This window comes from Triticum aestivum, chromosome 3B, assembly GCF_018294505.1.
Source record: "Triticum aestivum cultivar Chinese Spring chromosome 3B, IWGSC CS RefSeq v2.1, whole genome shotgun sequence".
Lineage (NCBI taxonomy): Eukaryota > Viridiplantae > Streptophyta > Magnoliopsida > Poales > Poaceae > Triticum > Triticum aestivum.
Genome location: NC_057801.1, coordinates 700,235,127 through 700,256,962, shown reverse-complemented (window position 1 = coordinate 700,256,962; position 21,836 = coordinate 700,235,127). Strand labels below are relative to the sequence as shown.

The following is a 21,836-nucleotide window of genomic DNA, read 5'->3' as shown; positions in this document are numbered from 1 at the left end:
CTATGGACTAAAGCCATCCGGTTTATATAGACACCAGAGAGGGCTAGTGTTACACAGAGTCGGTACAATGGTAGGAGATCTACATATCCGTATCACCAAGCTTGCCTTCCACGCCAAGGAAAGTCCCATCCGGACACGGGACGGAGTCTTCAATCTTGTATCTTCATAGTCTTGGAGTCCGGCCGATGATGATAGTTCGGCTATCCGGACACCCCCTAGTCCGGAACTCCCTCAGTAGTCAAGCGATGAAGTCAAACGGATAAGACAAATAAGCAATGACTTCACGAAGACAAACTCAAAGTAAAGGAGGGAAGGGATAGAACCAGTCACTTGTTGAAGACACATGATTTGTTGGACCAGTTCCAGTTGCTGTGACAACTGTACGTCTGGTTAGGGAGGCTGAGATTCAACTCAGAAGACCGCGTCTTCACCTTATTCCCCTTGAGCTAAGGACACACAGTCCTCGCCCAATCACTCTGGTAAGTCTTCAAGGTAGACTTCCGAACCTTCACAGACTTCGTTCACCGGCGATCCACAATGACTCTTGGATGCTCAGAACGCGACGCCTAACCGGCTGGAGGATACACAGTCCTCAAGTGTAATAAGTCTTCAGGTCACACAGACAGAAAGACTTCAGTGATGCCTAACACTCTTTGGCTCTGGGTGTTTGGGCTTTGTCCTCGCAAGGATTTCTCTCTCAAAGGCTTCGAGGTGGGTTGCTCTCAAAACGACAAAAGTCGTAAACTAACTCTGAGCAGCCACCAATTTATGGTGTAGGTGGTGGGCTATTTATAGCCACAAGGCAACCCGACCTGATATGTCCAAAATGACCCTGGGTCACTAAGGAACCGGCACATGTTCCAACAGTCAGATTTCAAACACACACGACAACTTTACTTGGGATACAAGCAAAGCTGACTCATCCAGCTCTGGATAAGATTTGCTCTTATTGTCTTCGCTCGAAGAGATAGGATTTGGGTTGAGCATCACTTCAGTCACTCTGACTTTGTTCACTTGGACCCCACTTAACAGTACGGTGGTTCCTATGACTCAACAAAGAAGAAAAGGAAACAACGAAACAACACAGTCTTCGCGCTCCATAGTCTTTGCTCATTGTCTTCTCATGTCATAATCTTAAATGTGAATATCTTCACATACGACCATTGTCTTCAATGTCTTCATACATTTTTAGGGGTCGTCTACGGTAGGTAAACCAAATCAATGAGGGACACTACCTGCGTTATCCTGCAATTCTCACAAACGCATTAGTCCCTCAACCATCTTTGTCGTCAATACTCCAAAACCAACTAGGGGTGGCACTAGATGCACTTACAGTTTTAATGAAAATAACCATGTAGTCTATAAAAGTGTCCATGTTTTAAGAAACATATATTCATATAATGTAAAAATCGTTGGCTAGGATTCAAACCAGTGACATGTAGTCATCAGGTGCGCGTAGCCACCACCCCACCCGACAACGTTATTTGTTTCTTCAGAAATTTATAAAATATATGTAAATTATAATCTCATATTATAAATAATATATATATACATAATAATAATACATTATAAAATTATTCAGCTATTATTTAAAAAATTATCCATATTCAGACCACTGCCACCATCCATCAGAACCTTGGTCAGTCGGGTGCCTCCCACGACTGGGTCGACCACTAGCGCTTGCCACCCAGGGGTAGCTACACGTGGCGGGTGGTCGGACTGGTCGAATGTAATGGGGGGTTGACCACTTCAAATACTTTGGTGTTGCCGAAGCAACCATATTCACCTCTCTATTAATGACCTTCAGTCTACTCTTGCTCTCGAGATCGGCAAAAATCACCAAGGTGGTATTGACATTGGGGTAACCACCATCATCATCCTTATCTTCTTCTTCTTTATCGAACTCTTTGTCCTTTTCACTGGGTTTGCTTTCTCTGAAGCTCTGGATTAGGAGTCGACATTGTCGATTCGTATGCTTGGGGAGAATCAGGTTCCCCTCCTCATCCTTCTTGGTATGAATATGACACGGCAAATCCATCACATCGTTTCTTTCTTGGTCCTTCACTTTCTTAGGGATCCAAGGCCCTTTGGGCTTCCCTTTGAACTTTCCTTGATTCAACACTGCTGCCTCGGCAGGACCTGCTGCCTCAGCCTTTCGCTTCTACTTCCGACTGGAATTTCCTCCTTCGGTGTCCTGGGCGACTGTTTTGTGCTTACCACTCCGGAGTCGATCCTCCTCTTCGCCATTAGCGTATTTGGTGGCAATCTATCATCCGAGTCAGGGACATATCTCCGGTCCGACCGAACTTCAGATTGAGCTCTCTGTAGCGAACGCCTTCCTTAAAGGCACAGTCTGCTTGGTAATCTGACACACTCTCCACAGTGTGGTGCAGAGTGATCCATCTCTGGATATAGTCTCTCAAGGTTTTATACGGTTTCTGCATGCAATGCTGCAACTCCAGTAGACCAACATGTCTCTTGCAGGTGCCCTCAAATGTTCTGGTAAACACTCGGGCTAACTCATCCCAACTCAAAATGCTCCCAGGGGCCAACTGATTCAGCCAAGCTCTGGCAGAGCCTTCAAGCATCAGAGGAAGGTGCTTCATGGCCACCTCATCGCTGCCGCCACCAATGTGCACAACCACTCGGTAGTCTTCGAGTCAAGTGTCGGGCTTCGACTCTCCTGTGAACTTACTGATGCCAGTCGCCAATATGAAGTTATGAGGGATCTCAGCAGCTCTGATGGCTCTTCCGAAACACTCTGGGCCAGAAACGTGGACCCTGCTTCCACTGGGTCTGTCTCTATCCAGCCCTTCTCTGTATGCTCGGTTCCGGCCGACCCAACCCTACACAAGGACGGACCTTGCGTCGAAGCCGGGCTCTCTGGGGTCGACTGGAACTCTGCGGTCATTTCCATACGGATGCCTGTCATCATATATCGTCGGGGCGCGTATGACCCGTCCCTCGAAAGGGGCGAAGGAGCTCGACGGTGGTTGTCGCGGGCGTACTCACGATCATACTCTCCATGAGCTCTTCCCAAGTGCCGATCCTGGCGGTGATCATGATCTCCATGCCGCAAAGGCGACCTAGGACTGTGTGCCAACTGAATGGTGTCTGCTCTTACTGATCTGCTGTGGATTCTGTTCCGCGACTGGGACACGGCGGAGTTCTGGTCTCCTGCTGCTCGGAGCAGCGCCCGGATTTGCTCCAAGCCTCTTCCAGCCTCTGAACGGGACAGCTGAATGGACTCTATGATACGCGCAGCAGCTGCAAGATTCTGAATCGGTGTGCGGAATACCTGAGTTTCCGGTGGAAACAATTGTCGTGGACATTGACTGGATTCGGGGATCAGTCGACGAGCACGCTCGTTGAGAGAATGTTGGAGATTCTCCAGACGAGTGCACTCAGCCAGCGTGGCCAGGCGCACTGCCTCCAAGGCCCGGGCCTCGGCGGTTTCCCCTATGATGGAGGTCTGGAGAGCCTCCACGTTGCAACGATGCAGATCCTCCCTCTGCTGCGAGCTGAGAGGTTGGGGTTGATACTCCTCATGGCCGAATGACGGGCCGTCGCTCCCACCGCCGCCGTTGCTGCGACGAAAACCAGGCAGGCTGCGATGGGAATCGACCATGAGGACTTCCGCCGCAGGATCACAACTCTCGCTCTCGGAAAAGGTGTCTGTGAAATTAGTCGACAGGTCGACCGATCCGCAGGGAAATACGTCGGTCTCGATCGTCGTGACTTGGGGGGTGAATGCCTGACGAGCCACCGCGTGTCTCACTCACCGCTGGAGCCGCGAATGCCCAGACCGCTTGCAGCGACGTCCAGCAGAGTGAGGCGATGACGCGATGACCAACTGGTACGGGGTAGACGGCTGCCGAAGGAGGACGCCGCAGGAACTCGCGGGAAGTGCGACGAGCCACGAATCGGGAGAGCCTCGACATCGAGGGGGACCTCCTGAAGCCAGGCAGAGTCGTCGGCGACGAAAGTGAGCGCGCCGAGTCGGAACTCGCGGCCCATGACCAAACCGCTGCCGGAAACCATGCTGACGAAGATTAAAGAAAATGCAACCTCGCCGGAAGTCGCTAAGACGCTTTGCCCCACGGTGGGCGCCAACTGTCATGGTTCTAAGTCTGACAGTAAGTATAGGGGGTACGAATGAGGAGGCAAGGTCCTAGCTACGGTGAGATTGTACGCAAGTGTTTACGAGTTCAGGCCCCTCACGGAGGAGGTAAAAGCCCTACGTCTCGGTGCCCTGAGGCGGTCGACTGGAATATGGGAGTGTGTTACAGGGGTGCGAACCCTTGTGCCAGAGGAGGGGATGGCTTATATAGAGTGCGCCAGGACCCCAGCCATCCCCCGTTACAAGGAGTTCAATGTACATAAAGATGGGGCGTTACTGATAACGCCAGCCATAAAGTGCTATTAATGATCTTAAAGACTGCGGAGTGAACGCCTGACCGTTGTTGTCCTGAGTGACTCCTGGTATTCGGTAGGTCGAGTGATTTCTTGTATGGTCGAATGATATCAAGAGGGAGGGGTACCCGATTGAGGTGACTGGTCGAGTGTATTGCACTCGACGCCTTCAATTGGTACTCCATGTTGTCTCTTGGATGTCTTTACTTTTAGGGTAGTGACCTTGGGTAGGGCGTATAGGTCAGACCTATGACCCTACCCTAGGTCTATATCATCATCAAATGCTCTGGAATAAAATGCCGCAAGTCAACATCTGAGGTACGGATGTTATCGAACACCATCAGGTTCCTGGACTTCCAGACCACCCAGAGGACAGAGCACATCGCCGTGCCGAGGAGATGACGGCTCCAGGAGGGGTGACAAGCAGAGAAGGTGGCCCAAACTTTTTCCACCGTGCAATCAACAGGCAAGCGGCCACGGTCGAGGATACATGCCCACATCTGACACAAACGGGGGCATTCCAAGAAGAGGTGTGTGATTGTTCTTTTGTTCTTTTAAACTGATTGTTCTTTTGTGGCTTCCTTTCTAGGAAACAATTATTTGGACAGGTCTTCCCTAGTTGATCTGAAGATGGAAGCATTGAGCATTTCCAGGTTGATGACAGGTTTCAAGATATCCAAGATTGACAAAAGGGCCAATAGGGTGGCGCATGAGATTGCTAAATTCAGTTTTGTTAATAGGTCTGATGGTGTGAGTCTTAATAGTGTTCCACCCTACGTGGCTGAACTTGCAATAGACGATTGTATGAACATTTTAATTAATTAATATATGGGAGGTTTTTTTTAAAAAAAAAGAGGTGTGTGATTGTTTCAGACCGCCCGGGGGGGACAATCATCGTAGTCAAGAAACCCGATTCGATGAGGAAGACCCTCGTACGGGTGTAATTTGGGACAGATGTGGTATTTCGTAATGCAATTGAGTCTGATATTGAAGTTCTCCTGAGTATTATAATTCTGTATAAGTGCCAAATAGCTTTTTAAGTTTTGTCATGGTATTTTGCCGTTTTTGTTTCCATACTATGCAGTCTGCAGTATGCTTGTTCATTAGTTGGCTGCATTACTTATGCAGTTGCTTTTTCTCCAGTGTCCAGTGTCATGCGAGTGGTGACCCACCTGTCATCCAAACAAAACAAGAGTGGCCCACTCACCCATCACACCTATCTTTCTCCTCCTTTTTTCTCTCCCCATCCACGTCACTGTGCCTCCGTCGCGAGCGTGCACGGGTGCGTGCACGGGTGTGCGGACGCGACCAGGAGCGTGCAATGTGGAGCACGGGACGCGACCGAGCTGCGGGGCAGACGCGACCAGGAGCGTGCAACATGGAGCTCGTGGTGGCGCGGTAGCTCGCTCACCAGGCGTTCGACTGAATGCCGACGCAGACATGCATAAAATGGCTAATTTTTTTAAAATAATACATTTTTTATATTAAATTTCAGAAATATTACGCCGTAATTATATTTTTTTTAAAATATTACCCAGTTGGCCTACTGCTGACCGATTGGATCCAGTCGGCCTACTGCTGGCCGATTGGCCCCCAGTCAGCCCACTGTCGGCCGATTGGATCCAGTCGGCCCACTGCTGGCCGATTGGCCCCAGACAGCCCACAGTTGACCGATTGGCACCCAGTCTGCTTCCTCTAGGCCGACAGGTGCATGCACCCATCTATCTGTTGAGTAGGTATTTGAAAAATATTGAAGAAGTATTTGAAAAAATGTTGATCATGCATATAAAAATGTTAATCAAGCATTAAAAAAAAATGTTGCACAAGTATTTGAAAATGTTGAACAACTATTCAAAAACTGTTGAATAGGTATTTGAAAAATGTTGAAGAAGTATTTTAAAAAATGTTGATCATGTATATATAAAAATGTTAATCAAGCATTTGCAACAAATGTTGAAGAAGTATTTGAAAAAAATGTTGAACAGGTATTTGAAAAAAATGTTGAACAAGTATTTAAAAAAATATTGGTCATGTAAATAAAAATGTTGAACAAGTATTTGTAAAAATGTTGATCATGTATATAAAAATGTTGAACAAGTATTTGAAAAAAATTGAAAAAATATTTTTTTGAACAAGTATTTGAAAAAATAATATAGAAAAAAAGAAAAAAAGAATGAAATAATGGAGAAGACCGGCTCAGTCATCTCTAGTTGGTCGTGATCCCTTTTCTATCCAGTAATTGGAAACTAATGGCATGGTTAGCTGCTCTGGTGATTGCCATGGAGACCAGGCATCGATCTCCAGCGTAGCTAATAACTACCCCACCAGCTTCCAGATGTTTAACATTTTTTCAAATACTTGCTCAATTTAAAAAAAATACTTGTTTAACATTTTTTAAATACTTGTTCAACATATTTTTAATACTTGTTCAACATTTTTATATGCATGATAAACATTTTTACAAATACTTGTTCAACATTTTTATATATGTGATTAATATTTTTTCAAATACTTGTTCAACATTTTTACAAATACTTGTTCAACATTTTTATATACATGATTAATATTTTTTCAAATACCGGTTCAACATTTTTTTAAATACTTGTTCAACATTTTTTGCAAATGCTTGATTAACATTTTTATATACATGATCAATATTTTTTAATGCTTCTTTAATATTTTTCAAATACCTATTCAACATTTTTCAAATATTTGTTCAACATCTTTAAAATACTTGTTCAATATTTTTTTAAATGCTTGAATAACATTTTTATATGCATGATCAACATATTTTTCAAATACTTCTTCAACATTTTTTAAATAACTATTTAACAGATAAATGGGTGCATGCACCTGTCGGCCTAGAGGAAGCAGACTGGGTGTCGATTGGCCAGCAGTGGGCCGACTGAGGCCAATCGGCCAACAGTGGGCCGACTGGATCCAATCAGCCAGCAGTGGGCCGACTGGGGGGCAATCGGCCAACAGTAGGCCGACTGGATCCAATCGGTGAGCAGTAGGCCTATTGGGTAATATTTTTTAAAAATATAATTACGGCGTAATATTTCTGAAATTTAATATAAAAAATGTATTATTTTTAAAAAAAATTAGCCATAAAATGCATCTGACTCCTGTTAGGCGCACCGGCCGACCCAAACGAAAAGACGGACGCGGACAAAAAACAGACAAAATCGGTGTCCGTTTAGGTCGCTGCGTCGTAGTCGCTCTAAGTCCATACGTGTTTTGTGTTTGAATTTTAGCCGCGGGTGTACTGCTTGGAATGATGCTTCACTGGACCTGGAAGTGTTGATTTTGTGCTGGAGCTGACAACTGTTTTGCGCCTTGGTTGTTTCAACGAGAAGGGGATAGTGTTTTTTTTTTGCGAAAAAACTTCCAATCTATTCATCTTCAATCATGGCAGCACAATGAATACCAGAAATAAAAATTACATCCAGATTCATAGATCACCTAGCGACGACTACAAGCACCGAAGCGAGTCAAAGGCGCGCCGCCGTCATCGCCCCTCCATAGCCGGAGCCGGGCACAACTTGTCGTAGTAGACAGTCGGGAAGTCGTCGTGCTAAGGTCCCATAGGACCAGCACCTCAGAACAGCAACCGCCCCGATGAAAAATAACGTAGATCGGAAGGATCCAAACCGAAGACACACGAACGTAGACAAACAAAGACGAGATCCGAGCAAATCCACCAAAGATAGATCTGCCGGAGACACACCTCCACAGGCCCACCAACGATGCTAGACGCACCGCCGGAACGAGGGCTAGGCAAAGAGACCTTTATTCCATCTTCAGGGAGCCGCCGCCGTCTCGCCTTCCTGAGTAGGACACAAACCCTAACAAGATTGAAAAAAACGACTAAAAACGGAGCCCTCCCGCCGGCCCTTGCCAGGATCCACCGCGCCTCCATGGCCCTAGGGCCACCGGAGATGAGGCGGACCTGCGCCGGCGCCGGCGAGGCACGAACCCTAACTTCCTTTCTTGGAGGAGGAGGAGGAGGAGGCGGAGCCTTGGCTCTGGACGCCTCGTATTCAGATCGTGGGCTGGTTAGACAAAGAGAAAAAAAAAATGAAAAACAAGCAGATAGTGTTTTTTGTTGTTGTTGGTAGCAGATAGTGTTTTCTGAATTCTTTTCATTCGATCGAATCCTCCTTTTCCACGAGGAATTAATAGTTTCTATCTATCCAGGCCATGATTGAAAATTTGACATGTATTCCTTTGCTCTCAAGACATTGCTAGTGGTACCTGAAACACGGCTGTCTCCGCGTACTCCGAGCCTGCCCATTATAACCTTTCTTCTGCTTATCAGTACAATTTCATTTCTAGAGCTTACGTTATTATTGAACATCGCATGAAGCATTGATTCCTCAAAATGGAAAGCACCTAAAGTGACATGAAAAATATGATTTCCAAACCAGGCAGCGCGATGGCAGAATTATATTGGTGTGTTTTAACACCTAACTAGATGCAATGGAATCATGAACAAGAACAAATTGCAACAGAAAATCCCATTGAGAAGTTGACTATAATGCAATATTTCAATAAAACTAGTGCTCCCAGTTATTGTAAAGTTCAGGTGCAGCTTGCTAGTCAATAGGGATGATGATCTGCCTCATATCATCGTCAGTTAAAACAAAACATAGAAACAAAAATCAAATGTACATTTTGTAAATACTTGGTTTTAAGAAGAGCACCACGGAATCGATAAAAAAGAGCAGCCCAATAAAAGGAAAAGTGATTCTTCGGTTAAATAAACAGAGACATAATTTTAGCATCAACGCTCATGGCTGACACTTCAGACCGAAAGGATATTCGGAGTAATATAACACAGCCATAACTTATCTATCTATGCATCAAAATGAAACTAGCTGGCTCATAGTGGTTGGGCCATTTAGAAACAGTTCACAACAAAACCCTCTAGTGTCAGAAAGAAGATATGCTGAACAAGAGTTTGCTTGACCCGGTAGCAACGGAATTTGGACAGAGATAAAGGCACTGATGGTTCTGAGACGAAAATGCATAGACTCGGACAAAATTGTACTCCCTCCATCCCACAATATAAGACGTTTTTGCAAACTACTTGAACATCTTGTATAAAACAGCTTGCCAAAACATCTTATATTATGGGACGGAGGGAGCACTTGATAAAATGATTCAGCGAACCTTCACTCTTGAACATTGCTTGAGGACAGTGAAAAACAACTTCTTGCAGGAGATTGTTGATCACAACTTTATATGAATCAACAGAGAAGCCTGTAGGCTGAAACTTGATATTGCAGCTCATGAGGATGCTACCAGCTAGGCCGTTTCATCATCAGCTACAACAAAACTTCGGAACAGGAAACCAGTGTATATCCGCTAAATATTTAGCATTAAGAAACCACTGTATGATCTTTAAGAAAGAAGAGAATCTCGATTCAAAAACCAAACTCAGTTCTTCACTTCAAAGGAAAACAGATACACAGTACAGATCAATTGGCAACTATTCAAAAAACTGGCCAAAACGACTCCATAATTTTTTGAATCAGCATGCTAGCCACTTCAGCCCAAAAATGATATTCACACAAAAACAAATTTCATGTGACCATGAAACAGTCACAGCTTGATCATAACCATCAAAGAAACTAGCCGGCACATGCTGGACCCAATTCATACGCATTGCGCCGGTCACAGAAAATAAGAACATGGCTGGCAGTTACACAATATGGGACCTGAGCCTGACAACAATAACCTTTCTTCTGCTTATCAATACAGGGTTCATTTCTCCACCCCTTAAAATGTTGGGAGATAAAGTGAAGAGATCAATATAATTCCATGCGATGCAATGCAAAAGGAAGATTTATAACAGTATGTTTTAACACCTAACAGATGCAATGGAACCATGAAGAAGAATGAACTGCAACAGAACATCTCACTGAACAGTTGACTATAATGAAAAGAGGATAATCTGCCTCATTTCATCGTCAGCTAAAACAAAACATAGAAACAGAAATCAAATGTACATTTTCTAAATATTTAATATTAAGAAGAGCACCGGGTAATCAGTAAAAATGAAGACCTCTATCAAAGGAAGAGTTGATTCTGCAGTTAAATAAGCAGAGACTTGTAAACTTAGCATCAACATGCAGGATAGCCACTTCAGCCCAAAAGGATATTCACACAAGTACAGATTTCTTGAAACCATGAAAGGGTCGGAACTTCTTGATCATAGTTTGCATACATCAAAATGAAACTAACCAGCTCATAGTGAAACCATGAAAAGGTCGGAACTTCTTGATCATAGTTTGCATACATCAAAATGAAACTAACCGGCTCATAGTGAACCCAAAGGCATACATATTGCAGCGCATGAGGATACTGACAGTTGGGTCGTTCAGAACCACAACTGACTCTGTCAGACCAAAGGCGAAGAGTTCACAACATAGCCCTCTAGTGTCGGAAAGAAGGCATGTTGAACAAGAGTTTGCTTGATCTGAAGATTTGTAGGACCAAGGTCTCTGCGACGGAAACTGGAAACCAGCTTGCCATGAATGTCAACCTGAAGCAGACAGTCATCAAATTTGACGAGTAAGAGCACATCGCCATCCCAAGGCACGGCGACCACATTCCAATAATTGTCAGACTTTCCAAATTGCACCCTGATCTCTGCGACCGGCAACTCAACCCGGTATTTGAAGGCCCAAACCTCGGCTTCGTAGTCCTGCATCACCCAGATATTAACGCTTGCTGCTTTGTCACTAAGACTGGAGATGCCAAGCATGTCACCCATCTCAATCAGGTTAGAGTAGCCAGGACCAGCCGGAGAGCGCACCTGCCGGAACGACTCAGCGGTGGTGTCAAATGCCATCATCAGATTGCGTATGCACCAATGCAGGCTACCACGGAACAGGACAGACACGGAGGAGCGCCTCAGTTCCTTGGCCTCAGGAAACCCTATGTGCCTCGGCGGCTGGCCTGAGCCCAATGTGGAGATGTAGAAGCCACCTTGAGCTTCAACGGGGATCGGGTATAGCAGTAGTCGGTACTCGCCGGTAGGGAGGTGAGGGTACATCCCCAGGATCTTGAAGCCATCAAGCTGCGGAAGGGGAGCGTACTGACGAGTTGCCGGGTTGCAGATGGAGAGCTTGGGCGGGTAGTGGGCAGTAAGGGCGAGGAGGCCGTCGCAGCATGCCTCGAGCATGAAGCAGTCATCAAGGCTGTAGGAGTCGTGTGCAAGTCGAGCGACGGACCGGAGCTGGTCGACGGCGACGACCCCTGCCCGGTAGTCCAAGGGGAGGAGGTCCAGGGACGCGTAGTTGTAGCCGTAGAGGAGGGGGATGGCGGGCTGGCGGGCGTGGTGGGCGAGGAGGAAGCCGCGGGCGGAGGTGGCGCGGCGCCACGCGGGGCAGACGGCGCGGCAGCGGAGGACGCATTTGGGCGGCAGGCGGACGAGGATCTCCCAGACGGAGATGTCGTCCGGGAGGCCTGGGAGGAGAGGCGTCGCTTCTGCTCCTGCTCCTGCTCCTGCGGGCTCCGCCATGGTCGCCGGCGGGGAGCTCTCGATCCGTTCCAGGAGCAGAGCAAAGAGGAGTGGTGGTGACGGCGGCGGAGCTAGGTCTTTCCCGAAAATAGCAGAGGCATTCGGGCTGGGCCTAGGCCACCTCTTCTCATTCGTAACCAAGCGGGCTGGGCTTGGCCCACACTCGTTTACAGCTGAATACCACGGGCCATCTCAACGGCAACCAACGACGAATACGAAAAAAGAAAGCGAGGGGGAATGAAAAGAAATGACTGTCAGCGAGGGGGCGGCGGCCGGCGGGGAGCAGCAAGCAAAAGAGGAGCAGTCGTGAGGTCGGTGAGGGGGCGGCGGATGGATCGCTTGTCGGCTGAACTGACTTGGTTGTGCGATGCTCGCAAGGTGCTCGAGCAAATGCCAGAGACTAAAACTGTGAAGATGCTCTTCAGGTAATCGAAAGCTTTCACCATGGGCGGACCGGGTAGTGGATGACGTCCATGGATGCCAAGCTGGGAAGATGAAAGAAACAGAGGGAGGGGGAGGAAGTAGTGTGCAATTTACATGTGAGGCTAGTTTGCTTATTCGTTTTTTCTTTAAGAAAATATAAAAGGCAAGCACTCGCTGAAAAAATCATTTCACTTCTTTAGACAAGAAATATAATTTGGGATAGAGGTAGTATTTCGTAATGCAATTGAGTCCGGCACTGAAGTTCTGCTGAGTATAGCTTTTTATGTTTTGTCATGGTATTTTGCCGTCTATATTTCCATGCTATTCAGTTTGCAGTATGCTTGTTCTCCAGTGTCCAGTGTCCATGGGATGGAGGACTGATGCATTAGTTATGCATGCAGTTGCTTTTTCTCCAGTGTCCAGGACTATAGAACACCATATCAAGTTCATAGTTACTGTAAATATATATATACAAAAGTGTGCACCACTCCAAAACAAAAGGTTGCTTATGTGCTGCTCTTTAATGTCTGAAATGTTTTTTTTTTCATTGGATACTGATCAGTTCGATCAGATCAGATTGACAAGTCTGCCAATCTGAAGCAAATAATGCCTCGGCTAGTGACAGGTTGTTAGTTGTATCCTTGTATGGATTTAGCCAACCTTTCAGCCTTTCGATTGCTGGTCTGAAGATTCAAGATAAGAAAACAAACTGACCGTACTCTTTTCGCTGATAAGCAGCACGAAGCCCAGAAAATACATCCCTTTTGACGATCCACCATCTGTCAACAAGAAGCATGCTGTTAGTTATGACATCCCAGCAATCATAAACAAGTACTCAACTTCCAGTACTTTGTGAGCATTGCCGTCCTAATCTGGCTCCTGCAGATCCAACATCTGGTGTTTAGCCCTGCTTCTTCCCTTCTCAGGCTCAGGCTCAACCTGTTGGCGCTTAGCAATATTCTGCAAAAAGTAAGTATTGTTACCTTTCTGCGTTGATGTGATTTGATTTTGTTCCCATGGGAATTGATTTTGTATTGCTGGTTTCACAGACCATGTCGGCAAGAGAGCAATATGAGAAAGCAACTCCACATGGATACATTGAGGGGGGAATCGTTAGCGTCTTGACGTGTACAGTGTAGATCCTCCTTCTATTCAGAATTTGACCTGTAAGAAGCTCTAGCAGTGGCAAGTTGTCGATGTTTAATAGCCTGATTTGCATTTGACCTAACCTTTCATCCAGCATTATGATAAGCACATTCACCCCATTGTTGGGCCCAAGTATCCAGAACAGCTAGTCATAAGATTGTCTGTTAATATCTTTATCTTGATTTCACGAATTTTTCAGCCTTTCCATCTGCTGGTCCCAAGATTAAAAATAAGGAAGCACATGCTGATACACCCTACTATTGCTGCCAATAAGTAGCCAGAAAGCCCAGAAAATACATCCACATTGATCATAGAAAAATAAAATATTGAACTTCCAGTACATTGTCATAATTGCAATCATAATTTGGTTCGTGCTGATTCAAGATCTGGAGGTTTCTAAGTGAAGCCATGGCCTCCAAACAGGATGGTGCATATGAATCGAGGACACGGGGAAACAAGCTTTGCTCGCAACTCCAGTATTCAGGTATATTCTCCTCTCTTGATTCATTCACTAACACTGTTTCTATGGCATGTTGATCTGCTCTATGACACTTGGCTTTTCAAAACTGTTTCATCTAGAACTTGCTCACAGTATAGCTTATGTTATACTGATATTTTAAAAGAGGAATTGGGAAATCTAAGAAGCATACCATTTCGCTAAAAGATTAGACTAGATTTTCTGAAGAATTAGAAACCGATTACAGAATGCTCAGCGGAACAGGATAAAGTCCCTGATAGAAGCGGCCACTATTGACTTGTGCAGCAGCAGCAGTCTATAAGGTTTTTTTCCCGGGTGGGAGGAGATAAATTCCTTTGATATTCGATTTGTTTCTGATCTTTCATATAGAGCAACTCTAGGAAGAGAAACAAGTCCATATGAATATTGCCCTGTTTTGCTCCCCACTAATTATCTACTAGCATCGTATCAATGCATGTTCGGTCACATGAACATCATGTCGTTTGGCTCAATCTTGTCCATGGCCCAGCCTCTCATCTCATCCATGAGCTTGTTCTGTATCCATAGCGGCCCCTCGGCAAATCCACAGTATAGCGCCTCCAGCCGGGCAACGTTCCCGAGTAGGAACTTGGCCAGCTTCCTCTGCGCGCTGCCGCCCTGGTAGTTCACCAGGTTGATCTCCCTCAGGCAGGGGGGCAGCAGGTCGGCAGGCGGCGTCTGCAGGACAATGGTGTCGCAGTCATACTTGAGATGGTGCGTGTCCAGAAACTCCTCCTCCTTGTAGATGCCGTAGCGCTCTGGCTTCTCGCGAGGCGGCGCCTTGAAGAATAGCGTGAGCACCTCCAGGTTGGGGGCATGCCCCAGGATCCTTGCCACCGCAGCGACGACGGCGTTGCCGTGGGTATCGTCGTCGTGCGGCAGGGAGCCCGTGAGCTCAAGGTGGCGAAGCTTCAAGAACGTCGGGAACCGTGTGGCGAAGGCGTCGTTGTCGATGCCGGAGCCCAGGCGGGCGGACGTCAGGTGCAAATGCTCCGTGGGTCCAAAGTGGTGGAGGAATTCGTCGAGGTGGGTGAGATCCTCCTCCGACGTTAGCTCCCCGCCGCATAAATCGACTCTGCATGACAAGAGGCTTCGCGGGCCGTGGTGCATGGTCAGAAACGATGGCTGCGCGGGCACGTCACCCCTGTACTCTAAGGCGCGCAGCTCCGACGCATCGATGATGACGCTCGCCAACCGGTGGCAACACCGCAGGGTCAGCCTGCGGAGGCGTTTGTCGAGCACGGAGAGCTCCCTCACTCTGGCGCAGGCCTCTAGCGTCAGGTCGGCGAGGAACGGGCAGCTGGAGATGAGCCGTTGAATCTTCCTGGCCGAGTCGGCAACATGGGTCAGGACCAGCGCCTTGAGGGACGGCAGGTTGGTCCCGCCCGCCGGCGGGTCGAGCTTGCAGCACCCGAGGAACAGTGTGCGCAGCGCGGCGCAGGAGAAGACAGATCGTGGAACAGTGTACAGCTTGTCCTTCTGCTGCCGTAGCCATGGTCTTTTGGGAGGAGGGGTCGTCTCAACCTCGTCGTCGGAGATGGCGTCCAGGGCGATGCCCTCCAGGGCATGAAGGAGCGACTCGACCTCGCGGTTTTCATCGTCCGAACTGCAAGCGGAGCGTCTGCTGCTGGCACGCTCGTCGTCTTGAACGCCGGGCTGGTTCTCCTCGGCCGCGCTGCGGAGGGAGTAGCCGCGGCCGCAGATTTCATCGGCGCGGAGGCGCAGGTCGAGGTGGAGCTCTGGTCCACTCTGCTGGATGGCGTACGAGATCCACCGGTCAATCATGGAGTCGAGGTCGTTCATCCCGTCACTGTAGTAGCGGAAGGCCACTCGGAGGGAGCGGATCGGGACGGTGGCGCGGCCGTGGCGGTATCGGGCGAGGAGCACGTCGTTGACGCCGTTGGCGAGGGAGACGGTGCCTTCCGATTGCTCTAGAGAAACCGTGTGGACGCTGGTGAAGACGTCCCGCCACCGGGTGGAGAGCGCGGTCGCCCGCATGGCCTCCTTGGTGGGGAGGAAGGAGAGGATGTTGCCAAGAACGCCATCGTCGAGCTTGCTCAGGCGGTCGTCGCGCCCACCACGGATCTGGGAGTGTCGTCCCATCGCGGCCGGCCGGAACCCTTGCAAACTAATCCCAGATCGAGCCGGTGAAGCGTCTATATTGTAGTAGTACTAACTAACCGACGTTGCCTTCCTTCTCAAGTTTATTTTGTTTTGTTTTAGGACCCGGATAGGGATAACTATGGGAGCCTCTACTCGTCAGTTAATTGACAAAAAAAACCAGTGGATGAGTCACTTCTAATATGGACCGTCAGATCATCATCCAACCGCCCAGAATAGATCTAGGAACTGTTCATCGTCTTCCTCCCTTCTTCCTCCTCACGATGCCCCCATCCTACCCCACCCTAACCGCCGGCTTCCACCACTCAAGGCCGGCAGGCGCTACCGCGCACCGTCTCGCCCTCCCGCTGCCCCGACCATCCCTCTATGCTCTGCCACACCAGGGAAGACTTCCGGCGATCCTGCACCCCACCCTAAGATAGATAGTGGGCTCTCTTCTCCTGCGAGGTCTCGGTGCTAGAAGGAAGGAAGAAGGTAACTAACGCTAGAGAAATTTCTAGGTACACGAGAAATAGCAAAAACGGATAACTATCTGTCTTTCGACTGGGGAGACCCTAGTTTGAACGAATCTTTCTCCAGCCGAGGCGCGAACGATTGAGCGACATTTGCTATGGGGAACCTCCGGAGTGAACTCCCTCAAGAAAACCCGACGGGACACGATCCTCAAACAAAACAAAATTGAAAAAAAACATATTTTAGCACAAAAGTACCAGGCCTAAAAGAAGGCCAGTGCTAGGCGCCGGTCGGCCGACCTTTAGGCCAGTCGCCCCCCCCCCCCCCCCCCCCCCCGCCGCCCGATTCAGCCGCAAACAACCATTCATGACTTGCCGCTCCCCCCTGTAGCACCGTCCCCGCCACAACTTGCCGTATGAAATAAACATGCCGTCGTTCATGGCTTTGTTGCTCGCGTCGACAAGACCGCGTGTTGTCTCTGACGACGGTGGGTGCCGGTTTGCAGCACCACGTGCCCTGCCCTCTATCGTATATTTTTTTAGAGGAAAGGCATGAGCCCGACTTTATAAATAAACCACCAGACAATGTTCAACAAACACAGATAACCATGACAGGAGTATCAACCACACATACACTCTAGGAAAGCAAGGAGTACATGGCACCTAGGCCAGCAGATGGCACGCAGGCCGGCAGATAAGAAAGAACATGACAAAAGGGACCACCAAGTTCCTCTAGCCGCCTGACTGATGTTGTAGAAGAGAAGTAGCAGTGGACCGAATCTTGGTAGTCATTAGGTCAAATGCCTCGCGATCAGCCTCCTTAGTCAATAATAATCTCCACTGCTGCAAGAATATGCATGATTTAAATAAGCAATCAGTCGGTTTAGCAGGGAAGATGTGCTCGATAGTGAACTTGTTCCTAGTTGTCCACATCGCCCAGCAAATAGCCGGGAATCCCACCTAGAACAGCCGCCTAGAGGCCCCAACTAGGCCAGAAGCAAGGTTCCTAAGGTCTGAGAAGGAAACAACCAAACAGGCTCGAGGATACATGGAGCCAGAAACGGATGCAACACCAGACGAACTTAGCCAAGACACAACTGAAAAAAATATGGCCCGTATCCTCCATATCACTGCACAGCGCGCATCTGTCGAACCCAGGCCCGTTACGTTTACAGATTTGATCAGCCGCCGGTAGCCGCCCTCTGAAGGCTTGCCACAAAAAGATCTTAACCTTGGGAGGGATATGGGCCCACCAAATCACCTTGAATTTGGATGTGGGAGTACCAGAAATAAGCTTAGCCTAAAGCCACTTAACAGAAAAACGTTCGGAGGCGGAATGGGGCCAGACCACCGAGTCCTCCCCCTCCGAGAGCACGGGGATGTAGGCAACAAGACGCTGCCAATCATCGAACTCTTTAGGAGAGAGAGAGCGACGAAGGGCCAAGTCCCAGTTATTACCGGAGAGCTTAGAGATAGAGATCTCCGGGTCCGAGCAGTAGAAAAAAGGACCGGTAAGGAGACCGCAAGAGGGGCCGTACCGCACCACCAAGCAAGACAAAAGCGAGTAGATTTACCATTACGAACCACAAATTTAACAAGAGATTTAAACAACGAACGAACTTTAACAAGGTCTTTCCAAAATTGAGAAGCGCCCAAAGAGGAAGCAAACATAGGACTGGAGTTAGGGAAATACTTGGCTTTAAGAATATCGAGCCAGAGCGGATTCTTTGAGGTAGTCATGATCTTCCACCACCATTTGATGATAAGGCATTTGTTCATAATCACGGTGTCAATGATGCCCAACCCCAAAGGTTCTTGGGCCTACAAATATGTTTCCATTTCACCAGCCTATATTTGCGTTTGTATCCGTAACATTCCAGTAAAACGCACCCGCGTGCGTACCCATGGAGAGAAGGTAAAAACCTATCAAGAACATGGGGAGGGACGAGAGTCGGGCATTGATAAGGGCAACCTTGCCAGCCTGTGCTATTTGCCCCTCCAAGGCATGACACAATTGCCCACTTTGGCTACTACAGGAGCGAAGTCTCTAGCAAGGAGTTTCTCATGAGATATAGGGAGACCAAGATATTTGAGAGGAAAGGAGCCCAGAGAACAATTAAGCAGATGAGAGGCACGCAGGGCCTCGGGGTTCGATACCCCAGTAACAATAACTTCACTCTTAGCAAAATTGATCTTAAGCCCCGATAATGCTTCAAAACAAAGCAGTGGAAACTTAAGGTGAGTTATACACTCGTCGTTCAGCTCGACCATAATAATAGTGTCATCAGATTATTGGAGGTGAGTGATCCCCGCCAGGACAAGGTGAGAGCTAATAGGGGAAATATGCCCGGCCGCAGCCGCCCTCGAAAGAATGTTGGATAAGGCATCCACTACGAAATTAAACAGAAGAGGGGAGTCCGGGTCTCCTTGCCTTAGGCCCCTGCCATTGCAGAAGAAGTTACTAACCCTGCAATTAACGGAACCCTCCATGTGACCACTCGAAACCAGCTGCATGATTCAGTGCACGTAGGCCCCATCAAAACCTTTTGCCAGCAGGACCTGACACAGAAACTTCCAACTAACCGAGTCATAGGCTTTCTCAAAATCAAGCTTAAGGATCACCTCCTTGGTACCTCTCTTACGGATATCATGAATAATTTCATGAAGGCAAAGGATCTCGTCCAGAATGAATCTCCCTTTGACAAAATATGATTGGTAAGGGGAGAGAACTCGATGAGCGACGGGGAAGAGGCGCGTGGCAAATCCCTTGGCTGGGAATTTTGCAAAGTTATTCATGAGGGCGATAGGTCTGAATTGAGAGATAATGTCCGCGCCCTTAACTTTAGGGATGAGGGTGATGGCAGCGTAATTTAACCAAGAGATATCAACCGTTCCCAAACAGAGACCTTGGATGATAGTGCAAACAAGATTGCGCAGCTAGGGCCAGAACTTCCTAAAGAAGGGAATAGAAAAGCCATCAGGGCCCGAGGCCGAGTTAGGATTGGCCTTGCGAATGATCTCAAAGATCTTCTCATCAGAAGGGGGGGGGGGGTAAGTAAGGCTTCGTTCTCCTCAGCGGAAATCTTCTCCTGGTCATCCCAGAAAGAAGGGGCGATCGCAAACCCAGATTCGGGTTTGGCCGAGAGAAGGAAGGAAAAGAACTCCACCACATGTGACATAATGAGATTCTAGTCCGAGACCCTAACACCATTGATCAACAGGCTATCGATCGCACAGTGCCTACGTCTGCCATTGGCGATGGCGAAGAAATAGGCAGTGGGGGAATCGCCCTTCAACACCCAATTGATAGTGCCCCTTTGTCACCAGTAAACCTCAGCCTGTCGACGCAACTGCATCAAGGCCTCTTCAAGGGAATATCTCAACTACCACTCTTGATCCAAGAGGCCTGTCCCATCGGCTGTAGCGTCAAGGGAGTAAATTTTCCTAATCAGGTGAGTCTTGTCCCTACACGCCTCTGTTGCTCGGTTGAGGGCCCAACCACAAAGAAATTTGCGGAGGGAGTAAGAGCAGTGGTGCCAATCATTTATTGGCCCAAAGGAACGTCTATCCGTGGAGAGGAGGACTGAGATTCTAGTAGCAATCAAGTCACTAAACCATCTACCATAAGCCAAGAAGCATCAAACTGGAAACGGGGAGGGGCTATTTGAGATTGGAGCTCAGCATCAAGGATGAGGGGGCGTGGTCCGAACCGACAATGGATTTAGCTTTCAGGAACGCACGGGGGAACAGAGCATCCCTATTCAAACATACGAAGACACGATCAAGGACCGAGTGGATGGGAGAGGTCTCATGGTTCGTCCAGGTGAAACGAGAACCCACCCTTAGGATCTCACGCAGAGCGCAGTCACTAATGAAGCCATTGAAAGCGCAGCAAGGGGCCATGAGAAATTGTTGCTACTTTTGTCCGACGACGAACGTAAAAGGTTAAACTCACCACCCACCAAGATGGGAATGGTGTAAGACTCAATCTTAGTAGTAATCTCGTCGAGAAACAGAGGAGAAAGAGACTGGTCAGCGGGTCCGTACACTACCATGACCTCCCAGAGAACATTCAATTGATGATGGAACACAATAGTGCTAGCCCAAAAACACCATGATCAAAGGCCACAAAATAAAAAACGTCTCATTTAGTACCAATAAGGATCCCACCAGAATGGCCATAAGAGGGGAGAAAGTTTCAGTCAAATCTATCAACGCCCAGAACCGCGGAGAGCTTGTTAGGAGAGAAGGAACCTTTAAACGTTTCTACTAGTCCTACAATGTCAATGCTGTCTCCCCTAACCACATCTCTCAGTTGGTTTCTATGCCCCCTAGCGCTGAAACCCCTAATATTCCAGAATAGGGCTCTCATCTGGCAGGAAAATTTTTGATACGAAGACTAGACCTGGACGGGGTGATGTAGGATTTGGAACGCTTAGCAGTACCCCATTTGACCGAAATCGGAGGAGCCTGGCCCCTACCAGAATCTCCCGCGGTCCCTTCAGCCACTACCGAAGGTGACCTATGCAAGGCCGCTACATCTTTGGCTTTAGCAATAGTGGCATGGGCCACTTCATTGACCCTAACCAGAGCGAGAATAGCGGAAGGAGAACCAACACCAGAGTCAAAGGAGATACCCACATCCGAAAACACATGAATCAAGTGGTCATCCAAACACGAAGGAAGAACCAATTGGACAGGGGAAACAACAGGAGCACAAGGGGATGGGGGATGGGGTACCTGTGGGAGGGAGATCCCTTGCTGCCGCCCGACGTGCCGCCCGATCAGCCACCCGCTCACCACTGTTCAGGACCCGAACACTCTTGAGAGCAGTGGAGGATGGAGACCGGATGGGTGTTGAATGAGCCATCAGGGAAGCCGGACCAGAGGCAGCGCCCAGATCTGCCTCTAGGCGACGGCGAAGGTCGGTCGCTGACTGCTTGGATCCCGCCGAGGCCCTACTCCATGATGTCTACTACACAACCTTCTTCTTATAGACGTTGTTGGGCATCCAAGTACAGAAATTTGTAGGACAATAGCAAATTTCCCTCAAGTGGATGACCTAAGGTTTATCAATCCATGGGAGGCGTAGGATGAAGATGGTCTCTCTCAAACAACCCTGCAACCAAATAACAAAGAGTCTCTTATGTCCCCAACACACCCAATACAATGGTAAATTGTATAGGTGCACTAGTTCGGCGAAGAGATGGTGATACAAGTGCAATATGGATGGTAGATATAGGTTTTTGTAATC

At 48.1% G+C, this 21,836-nt stretch overlaps 1 protein-coding gene across 1 annotated transcript; it reads right to left on the bottom strand.

Annotated features, from left to right (window-relative positions):
• Positions 1-10,482: 10,482 nt before the first annotated feature.
• LOC123071856 (uncharacterized) lies at positions 10,483-12,045 on the bottom strand. Its single transcript, XM_044495430.1, has 2 exons — positions 11,237-12,045; positions 10,483-11,125 (listed from the first exon to the last, which is right to left on the bottom strand). Exons 1-2 carry the CDS (start codon positions 11,942-11,944, stop codon positions 10,820-10,822), a joined length of 1,014 nt encoding a protein of 337 aa, XP_044351365.1. The 5' UTR covers positions 11,945-12,045; the 3' UTR covers positions 10,483-10,819.
• Positions 12,046-21,836: the final 9,791 nt, after the last annotated feature.